Source organism: Pongo abelii, chromosome 1 (assembly GCF_028885655.2).
Source record: "Pongo abelii isolate AG06213 chromosome 1, NHGRI_mPonAbe1-v2.0_pri, whole genome shotgun sequence".
NCBI lineage: Eukaryota > Metazoa > Chordata > Mammalia > Primates > Hominidae > Pongo > Pongo abelii.
The window spans coordinates 213,795,876-213,823,496 of NC_071985.2; the positions used below are offsets into that span (position 1 = coordinate 213,795,876).

Consider the following 27,621-nt stretch of genomic DNA (forward strand, 5'->3'; position numbering starts at 1 on the left):
TATATATAAAATTGTTTTAAATGGTGATAAGAAGAAATGGCTGGTCACAGTGGCTCATGCCTTTAATCCCACCACGCACTTTGGGAGGCAAAGGTGGGTGGATTGCTGGAGATATATATATTATCAGAGCATGGAAGCACATGCCTGTAGTCCCAACTACTCAAGAGGCTGAGGTGGGGGCTAACTTGAACCCAGGAGGTTGAGGCTGCAGTGAGACAAGATCATACCACTGCACTCCAGCCTGGGTGACAGTGAGACCCTGTCTCAAAAAAAAAAAAAGAAAAAAGATACGCAGAAATAACTCATGGTAAGAGACTAGGAAGCAGTGGACTGGGTCAGGGAGGGCTTCTCCGAGAAGGTGACATTTGAGGAAGGAACTGAGTGTTCCAGGCATGGCCAAGCCTCTGACGTTTGTGGCATGTGCCTGTAGTCCCAGCTACTTGGGAGGCCAAGGTGGGAGGATTGCTTGAGGCTAGGAGTTTGAGACCAGCCTGGGCAACATAGCAAGATCCCCATCTCTTAAAAAAGAAAAAAAAAAAGACTATGACATTTAAGAATAATTCACCACTGTAAGAGAAGACCCCACTGAGAGGAGGAGAGAGGCCTTAACCTATTAATCCACTCTCCCCTAGTCCCCTGGGGGAGCAGGACTCGGAGGGTACTAGAGAGGGAGAGGGAGTCTCAGTGGAGGTGGGAGGCAGAGAAAGGTCTATTTTGCTGCCTGGGGCAGGTGGCCACAGCACAGAACCCTGGCAGGCAAGAGAGAACTTTGGTCAGCTAATGACTCAACACATCTTAACTATGCACCTACTAACTGCCAGGCATTGTCCCAAGCACTGGGAGAACAGCAAGGTACAAAGTAAAGGTCGCTGCCCTTGTGGGACAGACATTCTGATGGGGAAAGCCAGACAATAAACCTATACAGGGAAATGGGGTAATGGAGATGGGATGACTGGGGGCTGAGCTGTTCTGATTCGGGAGCCACTGGCTTCTCTAAGGAAGTGATATTTAAGTGGAGACCTGACTGATGGGAAAGGGCAGCCGAGCAGAGATCTGGGGCAGGAACTTCCCAGATATCAAGAACAGCAAGTGCAAAGGCCCTGAGGCAGCCGTGAGCTTGGCTTCTTGAGCTGCTGGTGCCTGAAGCAGGGCCAGGTAGAAGGTGAGGTGGGAGAGGATGGCAGGAAGGGGCTGGATAATGTGCAGTCTTGCAGACCATGGAAAGAAATGTGGACTTTATTCTAAGTGCACTGGGGAGCTGTCAGAGAGCTCTAAGCGAGGGAGAGAACACGACTGGATTAATGATTTTAGAGAAGCTCAGTGGCTGCTGTTTGGCAAATGGAGTGCAGAGGCAAGAGTGAAAGATGAGAGCAGTGAGGCGGCTGGTGGTTGGAGAGCAATGGCTGTGGTGGTGGCAGTGGAGATGGAGTGAAGTGGTCAGACCCAGGATATGTTTTGCAGGTGCAGCTGTCAGCATCAGCTGGTGGGTTGGATGTCGGGACAGGGAAACAAGAACTAAGAACAATGCCCAGGCTTGTGATCTGAGCCCCAGGGTATATGGGGCACTTTTTTTTTTTTTTTTTTTTTTTGAGACCGAGTCTCCCTCTGTTGCCCAGGCTGGAGTGCAGTGGCATGATCTTGGCTCACTACAACCTCTGCCTCCCAGGTTCAAGCAATTCTCCTGCCTCAGCCTCCCGAGTAGCTGGGATTACAAACGTGTGCCACCATACCCGGCTAATTTTTGTATTTTTTAGTAGAGAAGGGGTTTCACCATGTTGGCCATGCTGGTCTTGAACTCCTGACCTCAAGTGATTGGCCTGCCTCGGCCTCCCAAAGTGCTAGAATTACAGGCACAGGCGTGAGCCGCCGCGCCTGGCCTGTGGGGCACCTTTTATTGGGACAGGCTCTCAAGGAGCAAGTTGGCCCCCTGGCAAGTTGGCAGTAGAGCCTGGGCCAGAGAATGCCAATATCCTGGGTAGCCCAGGACTCTGCCCCTCCCTACTGCCTTCTAGACGAGGAGATTTGCTCCTAGAGCTTCCAGAAGGAACATGCCTTAAACTACGAACCCTGGCTCCAAGACCAGCATCACTGCCACTAAGTCCTTGAAATGACCTATACACAAGGCTAAGATACAAAGCCCCGTGCCTGAGATTACCACAGGAATGTTAATCACACATGCACCCGGCAGCCTGCATGCTAGAAGGTGAATCACTGCAGCCTCGACCAGTGGAGTATGTATTAGCAACTAATTATCATTGCCACCAATTAATCATCACGGCCAAAGCTTGGTTTCTACAACCCGATTATCACATGGGCACAGTAGTCTTTGCTCCTATGGGGGAAGGAAGGAGCTCCTTTTTTCCATGGAAGTTTACTGAATCTAATAACCCTAAGCCACAGCATGTGGTGTCTGTCCCCAGCACGTAGACAGCTCCTCATCCCAGGAGACAGCAGGGCAGCCCCGAGAGACCCTGTTTCACTCTGGGGACCCTGGGTCAAGGAAGGAACTGATTTCTTTTGCAGAAGCCGAAACCTCAAACGTCAAGACTTCAGGGACTGCGTCATGATAAATGGTCCCTCACATGGAAACGTGAGGCCAGGGAAAGGAGGGTCCCCTATACCAGAACTCAGGAAACCCTATTTTTGGCAAGCTTCTCAGGTCATGCTGATAGTCAGCTGGACTGGGGAATTAGCGTTTTAGACAACTCGTGTCTTCACAGGGCCGGGGCACACAGGGAAGGTGAGTGCAGAGTAGCTGAATGCCAGGTCCTTGTGACTTTCTCTGTCAAAAACATTCAATTTGGAAGCATGTCATTGTACTTGAGTCACAAAGAATTTGACCTAAAATTCGGAAGAGTTTATTCATTGGTTCATTCACTGCATAAACATTTTTTGAGTTCTTATTGTCACACCCCAGGTAGGTACAGGGGTTGGAAAAACAGATGACTAAGCTTACAGTCTAGTAAGATATGATGAGTGCGATCAAATGGGGAAGATCCTGAGAGAGAGGTCTGTGTAAGCGATCACAGACCCCCCAAAGGAAGGAGTGATGCAGAGAGGGTTCAGAGAGGAGGTGATGGTTGAGCCAGGTCAAGGGTTAAGTGATAGAATAATGGCCCCCAAAGGTGTTCACATCCTAATCCCTGGCAACTGTGAATATGTTACCCTACATGGCAAAAGGGACTTTTTTGTGTGATTACATTAAGAATCTTGGGATGGGGAGACTATCCTGGGCTTTCCAGATAGGCCTAATGCAATCACAAGGTCTTCATAAAAGGGAGACAGGAGGATCTAAGTCAGAGCAGGAGATGTGACCATGAGAGCAGAGGCTGGAGTGACTGGAGGGAGGGTCCACAAGCCAAGGAAAGCAGGCTGGGAAAAGCAAGAAAACAGATTCTCTCCTTGCTAACACTGTGATTTTAGAATATCCGACCTTCAGAACCGTCAGATGCTAAATTTGAATTGTCAGCCAGGCGCAGTGGCTCACGCGTCAGCCTCCCAAGTTGCTGGAAATTACAGGCGCCCCCCACCACACCTGGCTAATTTTTGTATTTTTAGTAGAGATGGAGTTTCACCATGTTGGCCAGGCTGGTCTCGAACTCCTGGCTTCCAGTGATCTGCCCACCTCAGCGTCCCAAAGTGCTGGGATTACAGGCGCCCGATCTCCTTCACTTTTTTTTCCTGTGCGGTATTTGTTTTTTGTTTTGTTTCTTAGTTGGGACCACATGACATATTATCAAGTCACTCTTCTATGCATTAAAAATTTTGTTTCATTATATAAGCATTTATTTTCCCTTTTTTCTTTATTTATAATATCCAAACAGAACTGTCTCTTTTTTATTCCTTTTTTCAATTATTGAGATGGGATCTTGCTGTGTTGCCCAGGCTGATCTCAAGCTCCTGAGCTCAAGTGATCCTCCCGCATCAACTTCCAAAGTAGCTGGGATTATAGGCACGCACCACCACTTAGCCATAAATACTCTTAGCCATAAATTCTTCTGGGTAAGAACTTATCTTTGAAAGTTATTACATACTTTTCTTAGGAATCATTTTTTATGGCCCCATGGTTTTCGGCTGGATGGGTGTGGGTTATTTAACTAATTTCCTGATGTTGGAAATCTCCAGGTTGCTTTCAATTTCATATTATAAATACAGCATAGTGCCTTTATTTACTAAATATCATCTGCATTTACGGTTGTTTTCTTAAGATTACAATTCCAGAAATGGAATTCCTGGGGCAAAGGGGATGTATTTTTTTTTAAGTTGTTGATACGTATTGTCCAGTTGCCCTCCAGAAAGTTTATACCAGTGCATACTTCCACCAGCAATGTCTTTGGGCATCCATTTTTGTCATCTCCTTCACAGCTCTGAAATTTTAAAAACTGTTCTTTGCGCATTTGACTGGTGAGAAATACCACCTTCCTTTTTTCTTTTTTGAGACAGGGTCTCACTCTGTCGCCCAGGCTGGAGTGCAGTGACGCGATCACAGCTCACTGCAGCCTCAGCCTCCTAGGCTCATGATCCTCCTGCATCAGCCCCCTGAGTAGCTAGGACCCCAGGGACGCACCACAGTGCCTGGCTAATTTTTGTAATTTTTTGTCTCACTATGTTGCCCAGGCTGGTCTTGAACTCATGGACTCAAGCGATCTGCCTGCCTCAGCCCCCCGAAGTGCCGGGATTACAGGAGTGAGCCACCGGACCCAGCCCCACCTTGCTTTTGCTGAATATTTTAATAGTTGTGTAGTATTCTGTCCAGGCAACTGCGTCATTTTTTTCATTGACTGGCTCCCATGGGGTTGTACGTTTAGGCTGTTTCCAGTGTGGGTTTTATCAGTTACACTGCTACCATCACTGTTCTTAAAACCTAAACTGATTCTTTTCCGGTGTTGTTTCTGTCTTTTGAGGGCACTATGATGCCCGGGCCAGAGTCCTCGTTTGCCACATGACCTCCCTGCTCCAAGTCCCCTTGGAGGAGCTGGATGTCCTTGAAGAGACGTTCCTGGAGAGCCTGAAGGAAATCAAAGAGGAGGAATCTGAGTAAGAGAGCCCCGCGACCCCCATCAGGATCCAAGGATTTCCACTTCAGTGTACTTTGCAGATAACAGAGTCCCCTTCTCCCTTTAAGAGATGGTGTAGTGAGGTGGAAGGAGCCCTGGACAGAGTCCCAGCTGTAGCCCTGACTTGCTGTGTGTGGCCTTAGCAAGCTACTTGCCCTCCCTGGGCCTCTGACTTCATTTGCAAGAAGAAGAGATGAAATGGGCCAGGCACGGTGGCTTACGCCTGTAATCCCAGCACTCTGCAGGCGGATCACTTGAGGTCAGGAGTTAGAGACCAGCCTGGCCAACATGAGAAAACCCCATCTCTACTAAAAATACAAAAATCAGCTGGGCATGGTGGCGTGTGCCTGTAATCCCAGCTACTCGGGAGGCTGAGCCAGGAGAATCACTTGAACCATGGAGGCGGAGGCTGCAGTGAGCCAAGATTGTGCCACTGCGCTCCAGTGTGGGTGACAGAGTGAGACTCTTGTCTCAAAAAAAGTAAAGAAAAGAAAAGATGGAATGAATGATTGCTAAGGGCCTTGAATCTGTGACTTTAACATCCTGGGGCCCTGACACCCTGTTCCACCTCAGGCTCTTGTGGCACCTGGTTCACAGGCACAATTGACCTGGATTCAATTCCCGTTTCTGATACCTGTCCACTGCTTGACATTGGGCGGGTGGCCTTGCTTTTCTAAGCTGCAGTGTTCTTATCTGTGAAACAGGAATAAGGATAGTGCCCTCCCAGGATCATTAGGAAGAATGAATGTCTGCACATTATAAAATGCCAGGCCCAGGGCTGGCACACAGCAAGTGCTTGGTAGATGTGAGTCCTCCCCTTCCCCGACATGTCCCAGACCCATCAATTGTAGAGTTGCTTTGCTGTCTATATATGGTCAAGAGTGTGTAGAAGGAAATAATCCTGGTAACTTGGCTGGTGCTCAGCTCTTTGCAGAACGCTTTACACAGGATCTAATCCCAGAGCAATAAATCAATTTCAGTCACAGCCTAATCCCAGGTTCCTGGCACCAGGCACGTCTCCCAGGTCTGGGTTTTTTTTAGCTGCCGTGGTGTTCTTTGACCAGCCAGGTTACACGAGGTCAGCCCACCTGGGAATTTAATCCTAAAGCCAAATTGAGACCCAGAGCCACCCTCATGCCACAGTTAGTGGAGCAAAGAAAAGGGGTATTTCCTTGAGAAAGAGGGAAACTTGGTTTGTTGAAATAACCTGTAGACATACTAGCTTTGACTCCCAGAGTTGTGTCAGTATAGAAATACCTGGATCCATGCCAGTTACCATAATCATGAGGGCATCCTAGGTTCTTTGGATATGTCGGGAATTTATAGGATCTTATATGCCTTGAAATTAAGGAACCTCTCAGTTATTATTTGGAAATCTTATTATCAGAGAGAAATGTATTACCCGGAGCGATTTGTTCTGATAATACCAGTAATGCCAGGTCAGGGAAGATATAAACCAGAAGGTCTAATACAGGCCAGTTCTGCCACTTACCAGCCATGTGAATCTGGGCATTATTTAACTTCTCTGAGCTTCAACTTCGTCACCTGTAAAATGGGGATAATAGTAGTGCCTTCCTCACAGAGTTCCTGTGGGGCCCAAATGAGTTCATATATATGTGAAGTGTTTCAAGTGAGCCTGGGACAGAGTAACTAGTCCATAAATATTATTTGCTGTTGTTAACAATACTGTTCTAATTGTGTTATTATAGACCCTTTTATAAACTATTATAGACCCTATTGTAGTCTATGTGTAGACTCTTTCCCCAGAAAAAGGCTTCGCACATGTAATTGTTTATGCAACATTAGGGACTCTCGGATTCTGTGGTCTCTGGAAGGATCTGAGACCCGGGGAAGCCATAGCAACTGTTCAGCCAGGAGACCCAGCTCTCAGTTTGATTCTGCTGCTAACCATCTGTGTGGCCTTGGGCATGTGTCTTTCCCTCCCTGGACACCAGCACACATTTTCTTTTTTTACCTGTACAATTAAGGGATTGAATGATATGTAGATTTATTTTGACTGTAAGGTTTTGTGTTTCTGGGAGGTGAGTTCATCACTGGGCCGACCAAGGTGACTCTTTGCAGCTGAGGTCTAGAGTGTGACGTACCACCCATCCCACCCCTCTGCTCCTGGGTCCCTGCCTGAGCCCTAAGGCCACCCGGCTTCCCTCACTTGTTTAGTGACTTCACCTCTCCTCTCTGTGCCTCGTTTCTTCATCTCTTACGTGAGGTTAATGGTAGTATTGCTGTCATAGCGTTGTTGAGAGGATTAAATTACTTAACACATATCAAAAGCTGGGACCCGTGCTTGGCACCTAGTAGAGTCTCAGCAGATGTGAGCTCCTGAGCTGCTCGGGTTGATACTGCTCACATAGGCCAGGCACGGTGGCTCACACCACTTTGGGAGGCCAAGGCGGGTGGATCACCAGAGGTCAGGAGTTTGAGACCAGCCTGACCAACGTGGTGAAACCCCGTCTCTACTAAAAATACAACAATTAGCTGGGTGTGATGGCATATGCCTGTAATCCTAGCTACTTGGGAGGCTGAGGCAGGAGAATCGCTTGAACCCAGGAGGCGGAGGTTGCAGTGAGCCGAGATCATGCCATTGCACTCCAGCCTGGGCAACAAGAGTGAAACTCCATCTCAAAAAAAAAAAAAAAAAAAAAATTACAATTAAAAAGAAAGAAAGATACCGCTCACATCATAAGAATGTTGCCAGCATCAGATTTTTCCTGAATGCCTGCTAGATGCAGGCACAAGATGCCATCTCACTCGATCCCATAACAGCCCCCTAAGTGTTTCACAAATAAAGAAATAAAGTCAGAGGGGTGGCATAACTCAGCCAAGGTCACATGGCTGGCCAGCAGCATCTGATTCGACCACCATGTCCAGTCTGAATGGCTCTCACTGTGTCCCTCAACGCCTGGCTGGCAGTGGCAGGGTTTCTCCTTAATTCTGAAGAAAACAAGAAAGATAATGATTTTATGGGACCAGCCAGGCCTTTACTAGGAAAGTGTCTGTAGACCTCTCAGTGATAAGCTCTCTCTATCTGTCAGCACAAAAAAGTGATTTAAAAACAGACGGTGGTGGTGAGGATAAGGACAGAAAACACCCTCTTATGGGAGATAAGATGACAGAGAGTAAGACTGATTTGTGGATCTATGAGATGGGCAGTGCGGGCATCTTGCTCTTCAGGAGGTATCTCTGGCTTCAGCCTGGGATTTGGCCCAAATCTGCATGTGGTTTCAGCCTTTGTCTTTGGGCAGCTGACATGGAAACGGCAACTCAGGTTCGCTTCTGCCTTTTCAGCATGACCGTGACTGTACGACGGTGTGGGTTGCTGTCATATCTAATCAGCAGGCAGTCAGTGATGAGAGCAAGGCTGTCATTCGGATTTAGTGTTGTTCTCTGAGTGTTCACTCCCAAGGAAAGGGAAGGAAGCATTGTAAATGTGACTCAGAGCAAACATTTCCCCTTTGCTTTCAGTGTTGAGATTCAATCAGACAATTGAAGTAATTGCAAGAGTATAGTGCTGCAATAATGAACGATGTCTGGGAAAGCTATTTTATACAAAAAAAAAATTTTTTTTTTTTTTTGAGACAAAGTCTCACTGTGTCACCCAGGCTAGAGTGCAGTGGCGCGATCTCGGCTCACTGCAAGCTCCGCCTTCTAGGTTCACGCCATTCTCCTGCCTCAGCCTCCCAAGTAGCTGGGACTACAGATGCCCGCCACCACGCCCGGCTAATTTTTTGTATTTTTAGTAGAGATGGGGTTTCACTGTGTTAGCCAGGATGGTCTTGATCTCCTGACCTCGTGATCCTCCCGCCTTGGCCTCCCAAAGTGCTGGGACCACAGGCGCGAGCCACCATGCCCGGCCCCCAGAACAATTATTAAGAACATGCAAATACTTAAACAGGGAAATAGATTGGCCATTCCGCTGAACGTTAGGAGAGAGTGCCTTAGCCAAGTAATTTTAGGAAAAAATATCTTCTTTTCAAATCAACAAATGCTTACAAACTTTTTGTGAGGGAGATGGGGGAGACAGTCTTACTCTGTCACCCAGACTGGAGTGCAGTGGCATGATCACTGCAGCAGAGGCTCACTGCAGCCTCGACCTCGCAGGCTCAAGCGATCCTCCCACCTCAGCCTTCCAAGTAGCATGGATCACAGGTGTGCACCACCATGCCTGGCTAATTTTTTTTTTTTTTTTTTTTTGTAGGGACAGGATTTCACCCTGTTGCCCAGGCTGTTCTGGAACTCCTGGGCTCAAGGGATCTTCCCACCACCGCCTCCCAAAGTGCTAGGATTACAGGCATGAGCCACCATGCCCAGACTATATATTTTTATTTAGCCAACATGTCCATCCTGTACCTCTCTGGTTTTCAGAGATATGGACAGTGAGTAGGGGAGTATATCACCGCAGCAAGGTGGTCACCTCCAATCCTTGTTGGAATAATTAGGCTCTTTACAAGAAAGATTTCCTGAGTACCCTCCAGTTTCCAAGCCCAGGGCAAGCTGCTGAGGATGGGGAGTTGGAAATGGCTTGGTCCGTGCTGTGAGAGCTTAGCTCAGCAATTTTCAAACTTGAGTTACAGCAGAATCCCTGGAGGAGGAACTTGTTACCAATACAGAATCTTTGTCCTTAGACCCAGAGATTCTGCCCCAGGAAGCTGTGTTTTTAACAGGTACCCCCTGGTGATTCTGGTGCCCACCCTCTGAAAAATCACTGGTGTAGAATTCCAGGATAATGTGGCACAGAGGGTTAAGGGGCCCAGAGTCAGGGCATCTCAGCAACCTTGGGGTTTTGGCCAGTCTTCCTGGAGGATATGTCCCACCTCGGCTGACTCCTGAAGGCTGAGTAATGTTGAACTAGTCACAGGAAGGTGGGAAGGTCCTTGATGGCCAGGGGCCAGAAGGTGACTGGGGGCCGCTCAGCATTTCCCGAGGGTGATGTGTCAGTGAGGAAGTGATGACTGTTAGAGGGGGAGAGAGGGATCAGGACACAGAGGGCGTAAGTGTCACGTCGGGGAGAGATGACAGTGTCCTGAAGGCAGCCAGGCAGGCAAGGAGGGAAGAGGAGAGAGAAGCAGGTAGTCATGGTTATATTTTTCTATTAATACTTGGCATTGGCCGCTGCAGTGGTGCTGTCTCATCATCTGTCCATGGGTCATTTGGCAGTTACATTTCCTAAGCGAGAAAATCAACACTCAGAAAAATTAGATGATCCAGCAAGTTCATGGCAGAGCTGAGCTCAAACACCTCTTCCCCAAATTTCCAGACTATTTCCAGGCCGTGTTTGTTGAATCAAGATGCCGCTGACTCAGCGCCACATCGCTTGTCTAGTTGCACGTTCCCATCGTGTATCGTCAGCAACTTGAATGTTTTCTTCGGCCTTGAACTCTGCCCAAAGTCAGTAATCTTCAGCCTTCCACTTGGAACTGACTTAAGAGTTATCAATTAAGGGTCAAGGCAGTTCAGGGTCAAAGTATATCTCCAGCCTGTGTTGAGGAGGAAATTATTACAATAATAATGAAAAGAGTGATAATAGCAATAAACATATGGAATAATTACAGGATGGTAGTCACTATGTCTCAGTGTCTCTGTCTCATTTAGTCCTCACAATACCCCTGGAAATTCAGTACTGTTGTTATCCCCATTTGTTGGTTGAGGAAACTCAGATGTGACAAATAATTTGTGCATAGTCACAAAGTTATTAAGTGGTTCTGTCCATTGTGGGGATAGGCTAGGTTTTGCTGCCATAACAAGTGACCCCCAAATAAGTCTCAGCAGCTTACAGGATTAAAGGTGTATTTCTTGTTCATACTTTTTCTCCATTGCAGGTTGGCTGTAGCTTGAATTCACATTGTACTGGTTCTGGGTCCCAGGCTGACAGAGTGACCCTATCTAGGTTATCGCTGGTTTTGGGGCAGAGAGAAAGAAGATGAATCACTTTCCTGCACTGGCTTTAAAGATTCTGCCAGTTGTCCCGGCACGGTGGCTTACACCTCTAGTCCCAGCACTTTGGGAGGCTGAGGCAGGTGGATCACTTGAGCCCAGAAGTTTGAGACCAGCCTGGGCAACTTGGCAAAACCCCATGTCTACAAAAAGTACAAAAATTACCCAAGCGTGGTGGTGCATATCTATAATCCCAGCTACCTGGGAGGCTGAGGTGGGAGGACCACTTGAACCTGAGAGATGAAGGTTGCAGTGAGCCAAGATCCCACCAGTGCACTCCAGCTTGGGTGACAGAGCCAGACCTTGTCTCAAAAAAAGAAAGGAAAAAAAAAAATGATTCTGCCAGAAGGGACACATATCACCTCCACCTACATTTGGCTAAAGCTGGTCATATGACCACTCAGTTCGACAGGGCAGGGATGCATAATCTTTCTGTAGAGAGGGATAACTGAATATGTGGTGAATGGTGATGCAGCTACCACAACAGCAGAGCTAGGCTTCATGCCTACATCCACAGAGTTTGAATCCTGACATTAGAACCCTCAATCTTAATGGCCTCCTGCCTCCCACTATACTAGATGCACATGGTTCAGCCTCATCCCACACCACTGATGACATGAATTTCAGTTGTGGAAAACCAGCATCATGATATGCACAGATATTTTTACTGTTGGTTTCTGCTTCTGTGTAATGAAGTGACTGAGAAGCACTGGGCTTTACACCCAGGAGATGCTTAGGAAAAAAACCTGCTGAGGTGAACTGGCAGGGAATCAAAAAGCACAGCAGGTCCCCAGATGCCCAACTGAAATCCCATTTTGTTTATTTATGTATTTTATTTCATTCATTCATTCATTCATTCATTCATTCATTCATTTTGAGACAGGGTCTCACTCTGTTCCCAAGCTGGAGTGCAGTGGTGGGATCTCAGCTCTCTGCAACCTCCTCCTCCCGGGTTCAAGTAATTCTCCTGCCTCAGCCTCCTGAGTAGCTGGAATTACAGGCACCTGCCCCCACGCCTGGCTAATTTTTGTGTTTTTAGTAGAGATGGGGTTTCACCATATTGGCCAGGCTGGTCTCAAACTCCTGACCTCAGGTGATCCACCTGCCTTGGCCTCCCAAAGTGCTGGGGTTACAGGTGTGAGCCACCATACCTGGCCAAATCCCATTTCTTTTAGATGACTGGAGAAGGAGCTATTTCTCAATAAAATGTATGGTTCACAAGGAGGGAGATGGGAAGGAAACAGGTACTGGTTGAGCACATACATTTTTCTGCTCACAGAGATGCAAAAACACAGCACGTCATCCATTCTCAGTATAACTTTATTGACTGAATGGACGAAGAAGGAATGAATTTAATCCTTACGAGCCAACAACTTTATGAGGTAGAAATTAGTGTCCGACTTTTTACAAAAGAGGAAACTGAGGCTTGGGGAGATGTAGCATCGTGATGACATCAGCCCCAGTTGTGCTGAGCACTTGCAGTGTGCCTGACGCCGAGCTAAATGCTTTACAGATTATCTATTTCTGGATCCTCATAGTTCATGGGGAGGTAGTGACTGTTATCCCTTAATTCATCTATAATATGGGTACAATAACCATACTGCTTCTTAGGATAAGATTAACCCTGTGAAGTGCAAAGCCCAGTGGCTGAGATATAAGAAGCCCTCGGTAAAGATTAACCATTTTTCTTCTTTGATTATCACCATGCTTTGCTATCACTCCACACTGAGTTATTGTTCAGACTCCAACCTCAGTTCAGAGTTCCTACTTAATAACCTCTCCATCCCAGCCACAGCAAAGGGGCTGAGAGCTGAATGTCCAATAAGAAAATTGGGCTTCCTGACTCTTGAGTGCTCACAACAGCAGTTCTCAGGGCTCACCTGACCCCAATTCACTCTAAATGTTTTCCTTTTGCTAGATTTTCTAGCATTTCCATTTCAAGTCTGAACAAGTCTAGCTACTGCTCCAAGGCCAAGGTCTCCCATCTTCAAAATGATCATTTTGGAGGAAATTGGTTTCCAAATATCCCAGAGGGAGGTGGGATCAGATGGCAGGTTGGGGAAGAAGGGAGGGGAGGAGGGAGGTGATGGAGTCTGTGATTATCTATTTTGTGCTTCTTCTGGGTCCATCTGTTTAAAGTTCTTTTTTGTGCTTCTCTTGCTATTATTTTTTTTGTCTTTTTATTATTCAAATTGCAACCCTGTTAGGATGGATCCATTGGGTAAGTAGTACATCCCATACACTGAGATTCCCCGGCTGGGTTTTAGAATGTTTTCAGCTTTTTAAACCATCAGTGGGCTCAGGGTGACTTTGGTGCCGTACTCTGAGTGGCAGAGTAGCTACCCAGCATTGGCCCCTGTTTGAGGGCTGGTATGGTGGGGATGTCTCAAGGGATCCTGGGCACAGCTGACCCTAAAGACCAGCCTCTTTTCCCTCAGAATGGCCGAGGCATCCCGGAAGAAGAAAGAAAACCGGAGGAAATGGAAGCGTTATCTCCTGATAGGCCTGGCGACTGTCGGTGGCGGAACGGTGATCGGTGAGTCCAGCTAGAGATGGTGGCACAGGTCTGGGTTTTGTAGACAGAGAAATGATGCCAGGCTGCGGGTGAGAGTGGAGAGTGTAGGGGCTCAGCTGGGAGGTGGCCCCTGGCACGTGGTAGGTAGTCAGTGAGTAGTCGCTGTGCTCATCAGCACTGTCAGAAGCTTCCATGGGAGGCAGTAGGTAGCTGAGGGGTAAAAACTCATCGAGCCACTTTTTTTTTTTTTTTTTTTTTTTCGAGACAGTGTCTTGCTCTGTCGCCCAGGCTGGAGTGCAGTGGCGCGATCTCGGCTCACTGCAAGCTCCGCCTCCCGGCTTCACACCATTCTCCTGCCTCAGTCTCCTGAGTAGCTGGGACTACAGGCGCCTGCCACCATGCCTGGCTAATTTTTTGTATTTTTAGTAGAGATGAGGTTTCACCGTGTTAGCCAGGATAGTCTTGATCTCCTGACTTCGTGATCTGCCCACCTCAGCCTCCCAAAGTGGTGGGATTACAGGCGTGAGCCACCGTGCCCAGCCACCACATTTTTACTCCCACTTGAAACTGCGCTTTTCCCACAGGTGTGACTGGAGGTCTAGCTGCACCCCTTGTTGCCGCTGGAGCAGCGACGATTATTGGCAGTGCCGGGGCAGCGGCTCTGGGCTCAGCAGCCGGTATAGCCATCATGACCTCGCTGTTTGGTGCAGCTGGAGCTGGCCTGACAGGTAAGGTTCAAAAGGAATGATGGGTTCAGAGGAATTTTCAGCCAGGGTGGCCCAGTTCCTAAAAGGACATGCCTGGACCCTCACCAGCAGTGGCTCCCTGGGAGACGGAGGAGACGTGGCTTTTCTCACTCTGGGTCCCAGCCTTCCCAGAGCTCGCGTGGGTCAGGGTAAGGGCCGAGTTTGAGAAGCTGGCTTTTTCCCCATGCACCTTGTGTGTAGTTCCTGAGAAAGGCCCCAATTGAACCTGCTTCCACCATCCAGAAGTTTCCATGCTTGGGCTTCCTCATGTTTGGAGAGAACATGGCTGCCCTTCCCTGAGCAGCATCACCTGGGGGAATTTTTCCAATGATATCTGTCAGCAGCAGCCCCCCTCCCACTCCTCCAACCCCGTCATGCACAGACATTCCTGTTCAACTCCCCAAGAAGAGTTTGCTCCCCTGCTGAGACTCTTGGTCCATTTGATTCACTGTTACTAAGTGGAGCGTGTTCTACCGCTGCGGTGTGTGGACAGGAGAAAAGAAACAGAACCAGGGCAGAGCAATGGGTAAGAGCCTGGGCTCTGAGGTCCAAACCAGCTCTACTGCTCGGGAGCTGGCCAGCCTCAGAAGCAGCTTCTTGCTTTCGTCTGTAATCAGGGACAATAGTGGCACCTACCTTAATGAGTTCAAACACAAAATGTGTTTTTCCAGGGTCAGGGCACACAGACGGTGCTCACTGTGTGCATGTGTGGGAACATACAGCCACCCTGATGTTCCCCGGGGCCCCAGTCACCTCCATTCTTTTTCTCGGATCTGGGTCTTTAGGATACAAGATGAAGAAGCGAGTGGGAGCCATTGAAGAGTTCACGTTTCTGCCTCTGACGGAGGGCAGGCAGCTGCACATCACCATCGCCATCACGGGGTGGCTCGCATCTGGCAAATACCGTGAGGACCAGGAGGACCAGAAGTGGAGGGGGGTGGGCAGTGGCTGGCCTGGGCCAGACCCTGGGCAAGGTTTTTACCTGTGCTAGGGAGCAGGTATAGGGAGCCTCATTTTGCAGAGGAAGAAACTGAGGCTCAGAGAGGTGAGGCAACTTCATCTCACATCCGTACACCTGCCCATCATCTCGCCATCCATCTATCCACCTACCCAACCACCTACCCACCTGTCCATCCACCCACCCACCCACCCTTCTACCTGTTCACCCATCTGTCCACCCACCTGTTCACCCATCTACCCACCCATTTAACCACCCTTCTATCCATCCATCCATCTACTCTTCTACCTGTCTACCTGTCCGCCTACTCACCTGTCTACCCACCCATGAACCCAGGCATCCATCCACACTTCTACCTATCTATCCATGCACCCACCCATCCATTCATCCATCCACCCTTCTACCTGTCCACCCATCCACCCACCCACCTGTCTGTCCATTCACCCACCCATCCGCCCACCCATCTGTTCATCCATCCACCCATCCACCTATCTGTCCATGTAGCAGTATTTATAAAGTGCTGTACTTACTATGTGTCATGTACTGAACCAGGTCTTAGGAATTCAGTGGTGAGCAGCATAGCTATGGCCTCTACTCCCACAGAACATACAGCCCAAGATAGAAGACAGACCGAGTAACTAAATGGGAGCTTTATGGATGGCACAATAGGGGAAGCACAGGGTGTTTCTGGGGAAGGTTCTGAAGGAAGGGACATTAGGCTAAGAGCTAGCTGGGAGTTAGCCCGATAAACCAGGAGCAGAAAGTGTATTCCAAGCAAAGGGACAGCAGGTGCAAAGGCCCAGTGGTTTGAAAGAAACAAAAGAGCACAGGATGGCTGCAGCAGGGAAGCAGAAGGCAGGAATGTGGGTGGAGCCAGACCACACAGGAGCATGTGAGCTGTGGCAAGAAGTTTGAATTTGTCCTCAGAGCAAGTGGAAGATAGCAGAGGACTTTAAGCATGTGAGTGAGAGATCAGTATGTGTTGGCTACATGACCTCAGCAAGTTACGTAACTTCTCTGTATCTCAGCTACTTCATTTGTAAAGTGGAACAAATTATTGCCACCTTTTCAGGATGCTGCAAAGATTAAGTGAGGAACATAGCATGGTTTCTAGTTGGCATGACGCAAACATTAGTTCCCTTTGCTGTTCTAATTTGAACATGCATATTTTGGGGGATTCTAGCCAGGGTGGCATTGAGGACTCACACCGTGGCCCACTTGTTACTTGACCCCTGCAAGTGCCCAGCGAGAGGCTCAACAAACAACAAACAGTGCATCCCTTAGAGAAAGAGCAGGGTGGGTGCAGGAATCCTAAACGTCCCAACTTGACCACTCAGGCACACCTGCCAAGAGCCTCCTGGGTTCCCAAGTCTCTGACCTGAGGGCAGAAGTCACAGATCTACCAAACCACACAGAAGAAAGCCAGCGAGAAACATTTAGAGGTGTCACCAGGCGCCAGGGTCTTATTGGTGTGTGACTGCCAGGCCTCACCCATGCACAGAGGTCACTAGCGTTCAGTGAGTGCCTCATTCACACCTACCCTGAGTCTGGCATTTTACCAGCACAGTAGGAACTTGGTATGGTTAGCTGCTAGAAACCTCACTTCACCCTCTAAGGTGGGGCTGTTCTAACCCTGATCTATAGGAAGAGGAACCCTGGCAGGGGAATAGCAGATGCAGAATTCAAACCCAGGTCTCCTGATCTAATGCCCAGGGTTTTTCATTTGTTTTCATTTTATCATGCTACAGGAAGGAGCAAGAACAAGAACTCAGGTAAAGGAATTTGCAAGTCTGGCCGGCATGGAAAGCAAACTCCTTTCTTCATTTTGCCCCCATTTGTTCAGTTTGCCTCGGGTTAAATGTCAAGTTCATTTGGGGATGAGGAAAGTCTTCATTGATCTCCAGCTGTCTAGTGTGGGACACTCAGGGAAAGGGCTGGTTAAAAGAAATACAACCAAGCTAGAGAAAGTTTCAGAAGGAAAAAGTATCACGTATTCCTACCTCCTCGAGAGCCAGGAAAAGAAGCCTTATCATCACACGATTGCTTTTTCCATGTGATAGGAATGACCGGACTTTCTTTGGCCCACCCCTTTATTAATCTTGATTATGTACAATAAAGATAAAAACTTTGTAGCCAACCACCAAGCCCTTCCTATGCAGTGGCTGATTTAGCTCCTCACTTCAGTCCAGGGAAGTGGCTGTCATTCGCACTCCCCTTTTCCAGATGAGGAAACTGAGGCTTATAAGGGGTGCCCAGGGTCACCCAGCTAGTCAGGGGCAGGGGCAGGATTCACCCCCATTCTATCTGGCTCCACAGCCCATATTCTGGCCATAGGACAGCACAATGCAGTAGAGCACTTTACAGTTTGTACAACACCTTTTTATTTTATTTTTATTTATTTTTATTTTTTTTGAGTCTTGCTCTATCACCAGGCTGGAGTGCAGTGGCGCGATCTTGGCTCACTGCAACCTCCGCCTCCTGGGTTCCAGCGATTCTCCTGCCTCAGCCTCCCGAGTAGCTGGGATTACAGGCATGTGCCACCACGCCCAGCTAGTTTTTGTATTTTTAGTAGAGATGGGGTTTCACCATGTTGGCCAGGATGGTCTTAATCTCTTCACCTCGTGATCCACCCGCCTCGGCCTCGCAAAGTATACAACGCCTTTTACGCAGCATCTCATGTGATCCCCACCACACCTGAGTCAGGTGTTATTATTCCATCCTTACAAATGTGGAAACCACGGGTCAAAGGGCATGGTGCCTCGCTGTGAGTCACACCAGTGGAAGCCATCGAGCTTGGTTCGGAACCCAGGCTGACATCAAGCCTGTGCTCCTCGCTGTCCTGTGCCCATCTCCTCTCTCAGGGCTATCACTTATCCATAATTAGAGGCAGTTGATCCCCAAGTTGTTGCAGAGCTGAGACAGGGTCCCCTCAGAGGGAGGGGAGCAGCTGCAGGGTTGTCCTTGTACGGATGTGGCACCCTGCAGGTAAGGATGAGCTTTGGAGCAGGTAGGTAGAGGCCTGAGGTTGATGCTCAGAACCTGCAGGCTGCCCCGGGAAGTTATCTCCACCCCTCCATTCCCACATGGTGTTTCATGAGCACTTACTGTACATCACATCACCAGGCTTTGGGAATATAGTGTTTGGCAAAGCAGACTGTAGGAGAGGCACATGTCAAACAGGATGCATAAATAGCGAATAATTACAGACTGTGATAAGAACTTATGGGGAAAAGTGGAGGGTGCATTTGGTTTGTCAGAGGAGCTGGGAAGGCTTCCCCATGGAAGTGGCGATTGGACTGGAATCTCAAGGGCAAGTGGTAGTGATCTAGGGGAACTGATGTACGATCTGGGAGCTCATGAAGGGTTTTAGGCAGGAGTGGGAGAAGATTTGTGTTTTGAAAAAGTCACTTGCGCCAGGTGCAGTGGTTCACGCCTATAATTCCAGCACTTTGGGAGGCCAAGGCGGGTGAATCACTTGAGGTCAGGAGTTCGAGACCAGCCTGGCCAATATGATGAAACCCCATCTCTATTAAAAATACACAAAAATTAGCCAGGTGTGGTGGTGGGTGCCTGTAATCCCAGCTACTCAGGAGGCTGAGGCAGGAGAATCGCTTGAACCCAGGAGGCAGAGGTTGCAGTGAGCCGAGATCGTGCCACTACACTCCAACCTGGAAAACAAAGCAAAACTCTGTCTCAAAAGAAAAGAAAAGAACAGCCACTTGGGCCAAAAGCAGAAATGCATGGGGGCCAGATTAGGGGCCCCTCCGTGCTCCTATCCTGAAGGCAGCCAGGTGGGCAAGGAAGGAGGGGATGAGGGAGGCAGGTGTCACAGTTATACTTTCCGACCTGGCGTCGGCCACTACAGTGGTGCCGTCTCATTCTCCTTCCATGGGTCATTTGACATTTATATTTCCTCAGTGAGAAAATTGAGGCTCAGAAAAATTGGATGACCCGGCAAGATCATAACAGAGTCAGGCTCAAACACCTCTTCCCCAAATTTCTAGCTGTCTCCCAGGCCGTTTGTCAAATCAAGATGCCACAGACTCACAGCGCCGCGCTGCTTGTCCCATTGTGTGCTTTCGTTGTATGTCATTAGCAGCTTAATGCCAGAATTATTTCAGCATGAGAGAAAAAAACCCTTTACATGTATCGTAGTTCAAACACACTTCATTCTTATACCTACCCTATGAAGGGAGATAAACCATCTCCCCACTTCACATAGAAGCAAAGTGAGGCACAAGGTGGGATAGTGATGTGCCCAGGGTCACCCGGCTTCTAGTGAATGCAGGGGCTGGGATTCGAGCCCAGCCTGCTGACTCACTGGGCTGCACAGAGCTCCGCTAGCTCTGCTGACAGCCGCCACTCATTGGCAGGGGGTGGGCCTCTTGTCTTCCACACAAGGGTGAGTGATCCTGGTGCTCCTTGTCTGGGGTAGTAGGGTGGGGCATCCTCTGCCGTAGACAAGAGAGACTTCACCTACCTGTGATCTCCCCAGGCACCTTCAGTGCCCCATGGGCCGCCCTGGCCCACAGCCGTGAGCAGTACTGCCTGGCCTGGGAAGCCAAGTACCTGATGGAGCTCGGCAACGCCCTGGAGACCATCCTCAGTGGTCTCGCCAACATGGTGGCCCAGGAGGCCCTAAAGTACACAGTGTTGTCTGGTAAGTGCCCCCACCTGCCCCCCAACAACAGCATGCCCACTGCCTTCATTCCACCACAGTGGTACCATAGTTTTGCATGCCCAAAGCCCCCAGGGCAGGCACCGTGCTGGACCCTAGGAACACAGAGAGGTTAAGGCCGCATTCCTGTCTGGGAGAAGTTTATGATCCCTATGGAGAGAAGACAGGTAAACAGCCAATCACATGATCTGTCCGTTAACTATTGCTGCATGACAAGCCACCCCAAAACTCCATGGGATGTTTACCGTAATAGCTCAGGAGCCAGGAGGCTGGAATTGGCGGATCTTAGCTAGGCCTGTGGGTCAGCCGACTGTCCACCGATCAATGCTGGGGCAACTCAGCTCTGCTCCATTTGTCTCTCATCATCCTCCTGGGATGAGCAGGCAAGCTCATGTCAATGATAGAAGCGCAAGAGGCTAGCCCTGATGCACAAGTCCATTTCAAGCCTCACATCTACTAATGTCTTTGGCAAAAGCAAGTCACATGGCTGAGTCTAGAGGGGATGGGCAGGGCAGGGGGCCCCATTGCAGAGTTATGAGGCAAAGTGGGAGGGTACAGGGTGTGGAGACGAATTGGGGCCATCTCACACGTGACAAGGGCTTGAACAGAAGGGATTGAGTCCATATGTCAGAAATTCATGAGTTTCAGATTTCTTTGCTCTTTAGCAGTTTGATTGGCAAACTTGCAGGTCCAAGTTAGAGACTGCATGCATTCATTTGAGCATCTGTTAGCCAGTCACTTCCCTAGTAGGACCCTAGGATGGGGGCCATTCCCTTCATCACTATCTCACCTCCCCAGGCATTGTGGCTGCCCTGACCTGGCCAGCCTCACTCCTCAGTGTCGCCAATGTCATCGACAACCCCTGGGGGGTGTGTCTCCATCGATCAGCAGAGGTTGGCAAGCACCTGGCCCACATCCTGCTCTCCCGGCAGCAGGTACCTGGGAATGGCTGTGTGGGCGTGGCATGGGGCAAGAGGGGAAGTCAGGGGCTGACTTGTTCACAGATATCAGGCAAGGATTAGAGGCAAGGCTACTTGGAGATCACTCAATGGTTTTGGGGGTGTGGGCAGTCCTTGCTGCCTCTCCAGTTCAAGTATGAATGTGTCCTAGGATGAACAGTAAGAATTATAGACTCTGCAGCTCTAGCAGGTATTTAGGTGAGGACTGAATAACAGGGACATCTGCAGGTAGGAACAAGTCTGGGGGACTCTGGCAGAAGGAAAAGTGGCTCCTGTGTATCAGTTCTTCATTCAAGTGTTTAGGATAATCGTTGGGCTCATTTGGGTGATATTTCAGTGGAAACCTCTGACTCAGTTTGCAGTGAAGCCAGTAAAGTGAATGAGACCAGGTGCCTTAGCTGGCCACCAGTGGAATTCCCACATGCTGGTGGCCTGGTGTTCCTTCCCAGAAGTGTAAAGCTACTTTGTGAGGTCATCTTCGGTGGTCTAAATACCATGTAAAATGGTTAGGAAGAAACATCATCATAATACTTTTAAAATTTGAATCTAGTAAAGATGTACTTACCAAGAGAATAAAACCATCCCCTTCAAAATAAAATTTGAGTAAATGGAGACAAAAGCTTGAGAAGCAGTACCAGAAATGACTGCATTGTCAGGATTTGTTTTGGCTGGAAGTGGGAGAAAACCCAAAATAACAGTGGCTTAAACAAGGTAGAAGTTTATTTTCCTAGAGAAGCCTAACAAGGTTGTCTAATAGCCTGCCATGGTGCAGAGGCCCAGGTTCCTGCTACCTTGTTGCTCTGTGGTCTTGACCTTGTAACCAAGATGGCATCATCTGAGCTCCAGGGAGCAGGAGAAAGGAAGAACTGAAGAAGAAACAGCAAAGCCTTACAACATTTCAGTTGGTGTCTTGCTGGCCAGAGCCTAGTCACATGACCATTCTTAGCTGCCACAGAAGCTAGGAAATATAGTACTTATTCTGAGTGATGATGAACCCAGCTGAAATTCAAGTACTATGGAAAAAAAGGGAGGATGGATATTGAGGGATGACAACTAGCAGTTTCTGCCATGCAGGTAAACTGCTTGAGAAACTGGCCACCCCCTTCAATCCCTGTGTCTTTGTCAAAAGAAACAGAAAAGTCCTTCGGCAGGCTTGACTCTAAGGCAAAGGCCAAAGTGGCATTGGCTTAGACAAGATAGAAGTTTGTTCTCTCCCAAGTAACAGTCTGGGTGTCAACATCTGGAGCAAGATGATGTGTTAGTTTCCTACTGCCACTGTTACAAATTACCACAAATTTACCAGCTGAAAACAAATGTACTATTTTAGGGCTCTGGAGGTCAAAAGGCGAAAATGCATGCCTTAGGGAGGATCCCCTTTCCTTGCCTTTGCCAGCTTCCAAAGCCCCTTGCTTCACCGTCAAAGCCAGCAGTGTAACACCTTGAAATCTCTGTTCCTTGGCTTCCATCGTCACATCACCTTCTGTCTAACTGATGCCTCCTGCCTCCCTCTTGTAGGGACCCTTGTGATGACCTTGGTTCCTCCCAGATAATCCAGAATCATCTCCCCATCTGAAGATCCTAAACTTAATCACATCTGCAAAAATCCTTTGTTGGCCTTGTGGGCGAGGTGGTTCACACCTATAATCCTAGCACTTTGGGAGGCCAACGTGGGCAGATTGCTTGAGCCCAAGAAAACAGCTTGGGCAACGTGATAAACCCTGTCTCCACAAAAAAATACAAAAATTAGCTGGGTGTGGTGGCTTATGCCTGTAGTCCCAGCTGTTTGGGAGGCTAAGGTGGGAGGATCACTGGAGCCCAGGAGGTGGAAGCTACAATAAGCTGTGATGGCATCACTGCACACCAGCCTGGATGACAGAGCGGGATCCTGTCTCAAATAAATAACAAAGGGCCGGCCGGGCACAGTGGCTCCTGCCTATAATCCCAGCACTTTGGAAGGCTGAGACAGGCAGATCACCTGAGGTCAGGAGTTCAAGACTAGTCTGGCCAACATAGTGAAACCCTGTCTCTACTAAAAATACAAAAATCAGCTGGGTGAGGTGGTGTGCACCTGTAATCCCATCTACTCAGGTGGCTGAGGCATAAGAATCACTTGAATCTGGGAGGCAGAGGTTGCAGTGATTCCAGATCGTGCCACGGCACTCCAGGCTGGGCGACAGAGTGAGACTCCATCTCAAAAATAAATAAATAGGCCAGGTGCAGTGGCTCACGCCTAATAATCCCAGCACTTTGGGAGTCCGAGGCGGGTGGATCACTTGAGGTCAGGAGTTGGAGACCAGCTTGGCCAATATGGTGAAACCCTGTCTCTACTAAAAATACAAAAAAAAAAAAAAAAAAAAATTAGCTGAGTGTGGTGGCATGTACCTGTAGTGCCAGCTACTCAGGAGGCTGAGGCAGGAGAATCTCTTGAGCTCGGGAGTTGGAGGTTTCACTGAGCCAAGATCGCACCACTGCACTTCATTCAGCCTGGGCAACAGAGCAAGACTGCATCTCAAAAAAAAATAATTAATTAAAAATAAAATAAATAATAAATAAATAAATAACAAAGGCCCTTTTCTGTATAAGGCAACATTCACAGGTTCCAGGGATTAGGATGATGACATCCATGGGAGGGCATGATTCTGTCTCCCATATGGGCAGCTTCATAATATCGGGAGTCCAGCCTTCTTCACTGTCATGGCCTCTCATCCTGAGCACTGGGCTTCTCTCTCTCTCTTTTTTTTTTTTTTAGATGGAGTCTCGCTCTGTCACCCAGGCTGGAGTACCAATAGCACGATCTCAGCTCACTGCAGCCTCCGCCTCCCAGGTCCACTGATTGTCCTGCCTCAGCCTCCCGAGTAGCTGGGCCTACAGGTGCCTCCCACCACGCCTGGCTAATTTTTGTATGCTTTTAGTAGAGATGCGGTTTCACCATGTTGGCCAGGCTGGTCTCAAACACCTGACCTCAAATGATCCACCCGCCTTGGCCTCCCAAAGTGCTGGGATTACAGGCATGAGCCACCGTGCCCAGCTGGGCTTCTCTCTTGTCCAAGACAGATCTTCCTGCATTACGTGTGTGTTTCAGACAGTGGGAGGTAGGGAAGTAGGGATGAGGAGTATGCCTAGAAGTCACAGCTTTTGCTTGCCTTCAGTCCCTTGGCTAAGTCTCAGCCCTGTGGCCACCTCAAGCTACGGAGGAGTCAGGAAAACTTCGTCTTTGGCTAGGTGGCCGCGTGCCCAGTCAAACTCAGGAGTAAAGGACAAAGGGGAGAATGTTATTGGGCAGTGGCCAGCAGGGTTGGCACAAAGCTCCTGCAGGATTTGAATACTGTTTAACAGAGGATTTTCTACTGTGGTAGTGGAGTGGTGTGGGGGTGTGGAATACGTGTATTGGCACAAAACCAAGGAAAAGGAATAGACTGGTAAAACCAGGCTGGGCCTCCAGAGCTCATCCACTCCCCTCCTCTCCTTCCATGTAAGCTTGTACCCAAACACCCCTAGATAACTTTCATTTTCTTTAGAGTCTTCACATAATCGGTTACCTTTTCTTACAAGTCCTTGAGTCAGAAAATTCCTCTTTCCATCTGACTTACTACCTTATCACTTAGAGCCAATATTTTGTGCTCCACCTTCCTATCTAGAAACTGAACTGTTGTCCCTCCCTTGTCACTCTTGCCTTTTTACCCCTCACACCTGGGGGTGCCTTCTGTCTAATCTCCCCAGCTCCAGAAGGGGTCCCACAGCACTGTAGCCATTTGCCGCAAGGCAGATCAGTGCAAGGGAAGTTGCTCTTGTAATTGACTAGCCCTGTCTCCTGGGGAAGATGAGATGGTGGCTGGATAATGGTTTGAGATGAAAGGGAATTAACCCAGCCGGGGGCTGCCTGTTGGCCTTGGAGGAAGCCAATTCCAGCAGCAGTTGCACTCCTGCATAAATGAGGGTCCTGACTCTGCTGATTAAGACATCAGAGCTCAGGGACCGGAACAGCACATGCATGATTCATTAGATGAGAATCAGGTGGTAAGGAATGTGCAAAGGCTGCCCTCCTCAGGCCTGATGTTTTGCTAGAACTGGCTGTATTCCCTCCAGACACCTGTGTCCTTTTTCCCTTCAGGGCCGACGACCTGTCACCTTGATTGGCTTCAGCCTGGGAGCCAGAGTCATCTACTTCTGTCTGCAAGAGATGGCTCAAGAGAAAGGTGAGCATGGGTTATTGTCACAGATGGAAACCCTTCATAAGCTTGTTCCCAGGGACAGAGGTTCTGGGCCAGGGGCCATGAGCCTTGCAAAATGTGTTCCCAGTTCTTAGAAATAATAGTTAAAAGTTAAAAATAGTTCAAAAATCAAGAAAAATCGTCATCAAACTTGGGGAAATGATTTTTTGTACATACATTAGAGTAGATGCAAGATGGACCGTCCTATAATAATGACACTGGCTTTTGTGTTCTAATGCACTTTCTCAAGTGGGAATGAAGGGGACAAGAAGTTCAAAATCAAGGTGTTGGCAGGCGCATGTTCCCTCTGAAAGCTCTAGTGGAGGATTTTTCCTGTCTCTTCCAACTTCTCGTGGCTGCCAGCAGTCCTTAGCATTCCTTGGCTTGTAGACATGTCATTCCAGTCTCTGCCTGTTGTCTTCTCTTCTCTCATAAGGACAGACAGAGTCATTGGATTTAGGGCCCACTCTCATCCAGGGTGATCCCATCTCAAGATCATTTACTTAATTATATCTGCAAAGACCCTTTTACCAGATGAGGTCGCATTCACAGGTTCTGGGTGGACATATCTTCTGGGGGTTCACCATTCAATCACACACAGACACCTTTGGGAGTGTGTCATGCCTCCAGTGTCATCCTTTCTGTGCAAGGCAGTGAAAAGCTTAAGGGCTGCAGCTCCTGGCCTTGGGTAGGTGAGGTCTCCAGGGCAGAATGCTGGTTTTGGACAGATCTGTCAGCAGGGGCTGCCTGTAGGAGGGGCTGGTTGGGAGAGTGAGTTGCCAAGCCTGGGGCACTTGGAGTGGTTCACTGCTCCTGGAACACGGGCTCACCTCCTGTCAGCGGAAGGTAGCAGCGGCAGGACTCTGAAGGCAAGAGAAGGAACTCAGAGAGAAATTGTTGAACCTGGGAGTGGAGGGTGGATGGGAGAGAAGGGTTTGGGGCTTAATATGATTTGGTTGTGTCCTCACCCAAATCTCATCTTGAATTGTGGCTCCCGTAATCCGCACGGGTCATGGGAGGGACCCAGTGGGAGGTCATTGAATCAGGGGGGTGGGTTTTCCCCATGCTGTTTCCATGATAGTGAATAAGTCTCATGAGATCTGATGGTTTTATAAAGGGCAGTTCCCCTGCACACATTCTCTTGCCTGCCACCACGTACGACGTGCCTTTGCTTCTACTTTGCCTTCCACCATGATTGTTATTTGTTGCTGCAAAACAGCCTCTCCAAACACGGTGGCCAAAAGCAGCAATAACTGATCATTTCTCACGATTCTATGAGTTGATAAGACCATTTGCCTTTCCTGCCTGGGCTTAATCATACAGTTGTAGTCAGAGCTGGAACACCCAGGAGGTCCAAGTTGACCTCATTTGTGTATCTGGCCATCGGTACTGGTTGTCGGCCAATGCAGACTCCTCCCTGCTCTCCAAATCTACTTCTCCCAGGGAAGTCTTTGAAAAGTTGCCATCCTCTCTGCTGTCATCATTTCGCTTCTTTCCTTGTCATGTTTCCCTCTCTGGCAGCAAACCGTCTATCTGCCAGGCTCATTACCTAGAGAGATGTAGTCTTATTAATAGAACCGATTCTTCATTCAGAGGGCATGTCTCTGCCTCCAGTTAGCATGAATGCTGTGTTAACTTAAGATCGTTAGTACAGCCAAGCCTTTAATTCCCCTGCCAAACAGATTGAATTAATTACCATGAACCATTTGGCTGTGGTAACCGGAAGTGAGGTCGACTATCAGCTGTCCCCAGAATGTGAGGCTGGAAACTGGGAAGAGGGAGGCAGGTGGCCTCTTGGTGACAGGGCTGGTTAGTGTGACACTGGGAAGTTCCTGCACTACAGCTTTTTGGGGGATGGTTCCCAAAGCAACTTCCTTCCAGCATCTTTCCTGCTCGCTGCTCCCACCCCTGGATCCTCATGGCCCATGGGTGAGATTTTGGGTTTTGATATTAGGCAGACCTGGATTTGGCTCCTAGCTTTGCCACTGACTGGCTGTCGGACCTTGGGCTAGTCACTTAACCTCTCTGGGCCTCAGCTTCCTCAAAGGATATGAGCTTCGTACACTTATCTCAAAGGATCATGGGGGGATGACGTAACGAATGTGAAAATTCCTGGCCCCAATTTGGGTACACTCAAGTAAATGTCCTCTGAATTCCAACCTGAGGACCTACTGCGCACAGGGAACCATGGTGAGTGTTGTGTAGATGTCAGAACTTGTCATTTTGTGTCCGCTCTCCAGCCTCACATTAGACGTGAAGTCCAGGTAGGCAGGGTCTGCCTTGAGCCCCGCCACCCCCCCAGTGCCCAGCACAGTGCCCAGTGCACAGTGCGTGGTCAGGAAGATTAAGGAGCTGGACTTTGGGCGAGGGAATCAGGCACATGCTGCTGTGCCCACGAGCTAGTACAGATCCACCGGGTGCCAGGCTGTGTTCCAGGCACTTGCAAGTGTGATCACATTCCTTCCTCACTGCAGCCACAGGAGGGAGGTTCCACCAGTCTCCCTGCTTCAGACGAGAAAACTGAGGCTGAGAGGTGAAGCCACAA

The 27,621-nt window shown here is 48.8% G+C and overlaps 1 protein-coding gene across 21 annotated transcripts in view; it reads left to right on the forward strand.

Moving 5' to 3' along the window:
- TMCO4 (transmembrane and coiled-coil domains 4) overlaps window positions 1-27,621 on the forward strand; it is a 121,333-nt gene that overhangs the window by 40,957 nt on the left and 52,755 nt on the right. For 19 of the 21 annotated variants that reach the window (XM_063714619.1, XM_054540573.2, XM_063714615.1 and 16 more), the window contains 7 exons: window positions 4,905-5,037; window positions 13,448-13,545; window positions 14,109-14,252; window positions 15,056-15,175; window positions 19,724-19,888; window positions 20,705-20,841; window positions 24,977-25,061. In XM_063714619.1, coding sequence (XP_063570689.1) covers window positions 4,905-5,037; window positions 13,448-13,545; window positions 14,109-14,252; window positions 15,056-15,175; window positions 19,724-19,888; window positions 20,705-20,841; window positions 24,977-25,061 — 882 coding nt within the window. Of the gene's footprint in view, window positions 1-2,523; window positions 2,741-4,904; window positions 5,038-13,447; window positions 13,546-14,108; window positions 14,253-15,055; window positions 15,176-19,723; window positions 19,889-20,704; window positions 20,842-24,976; window positions 25,062-27,621 lie in introns of all 21 variants that reach the window. The other 2 variants (XM_063714621.1, XM_054540599.2) reach the window with 1 other exon arrangement.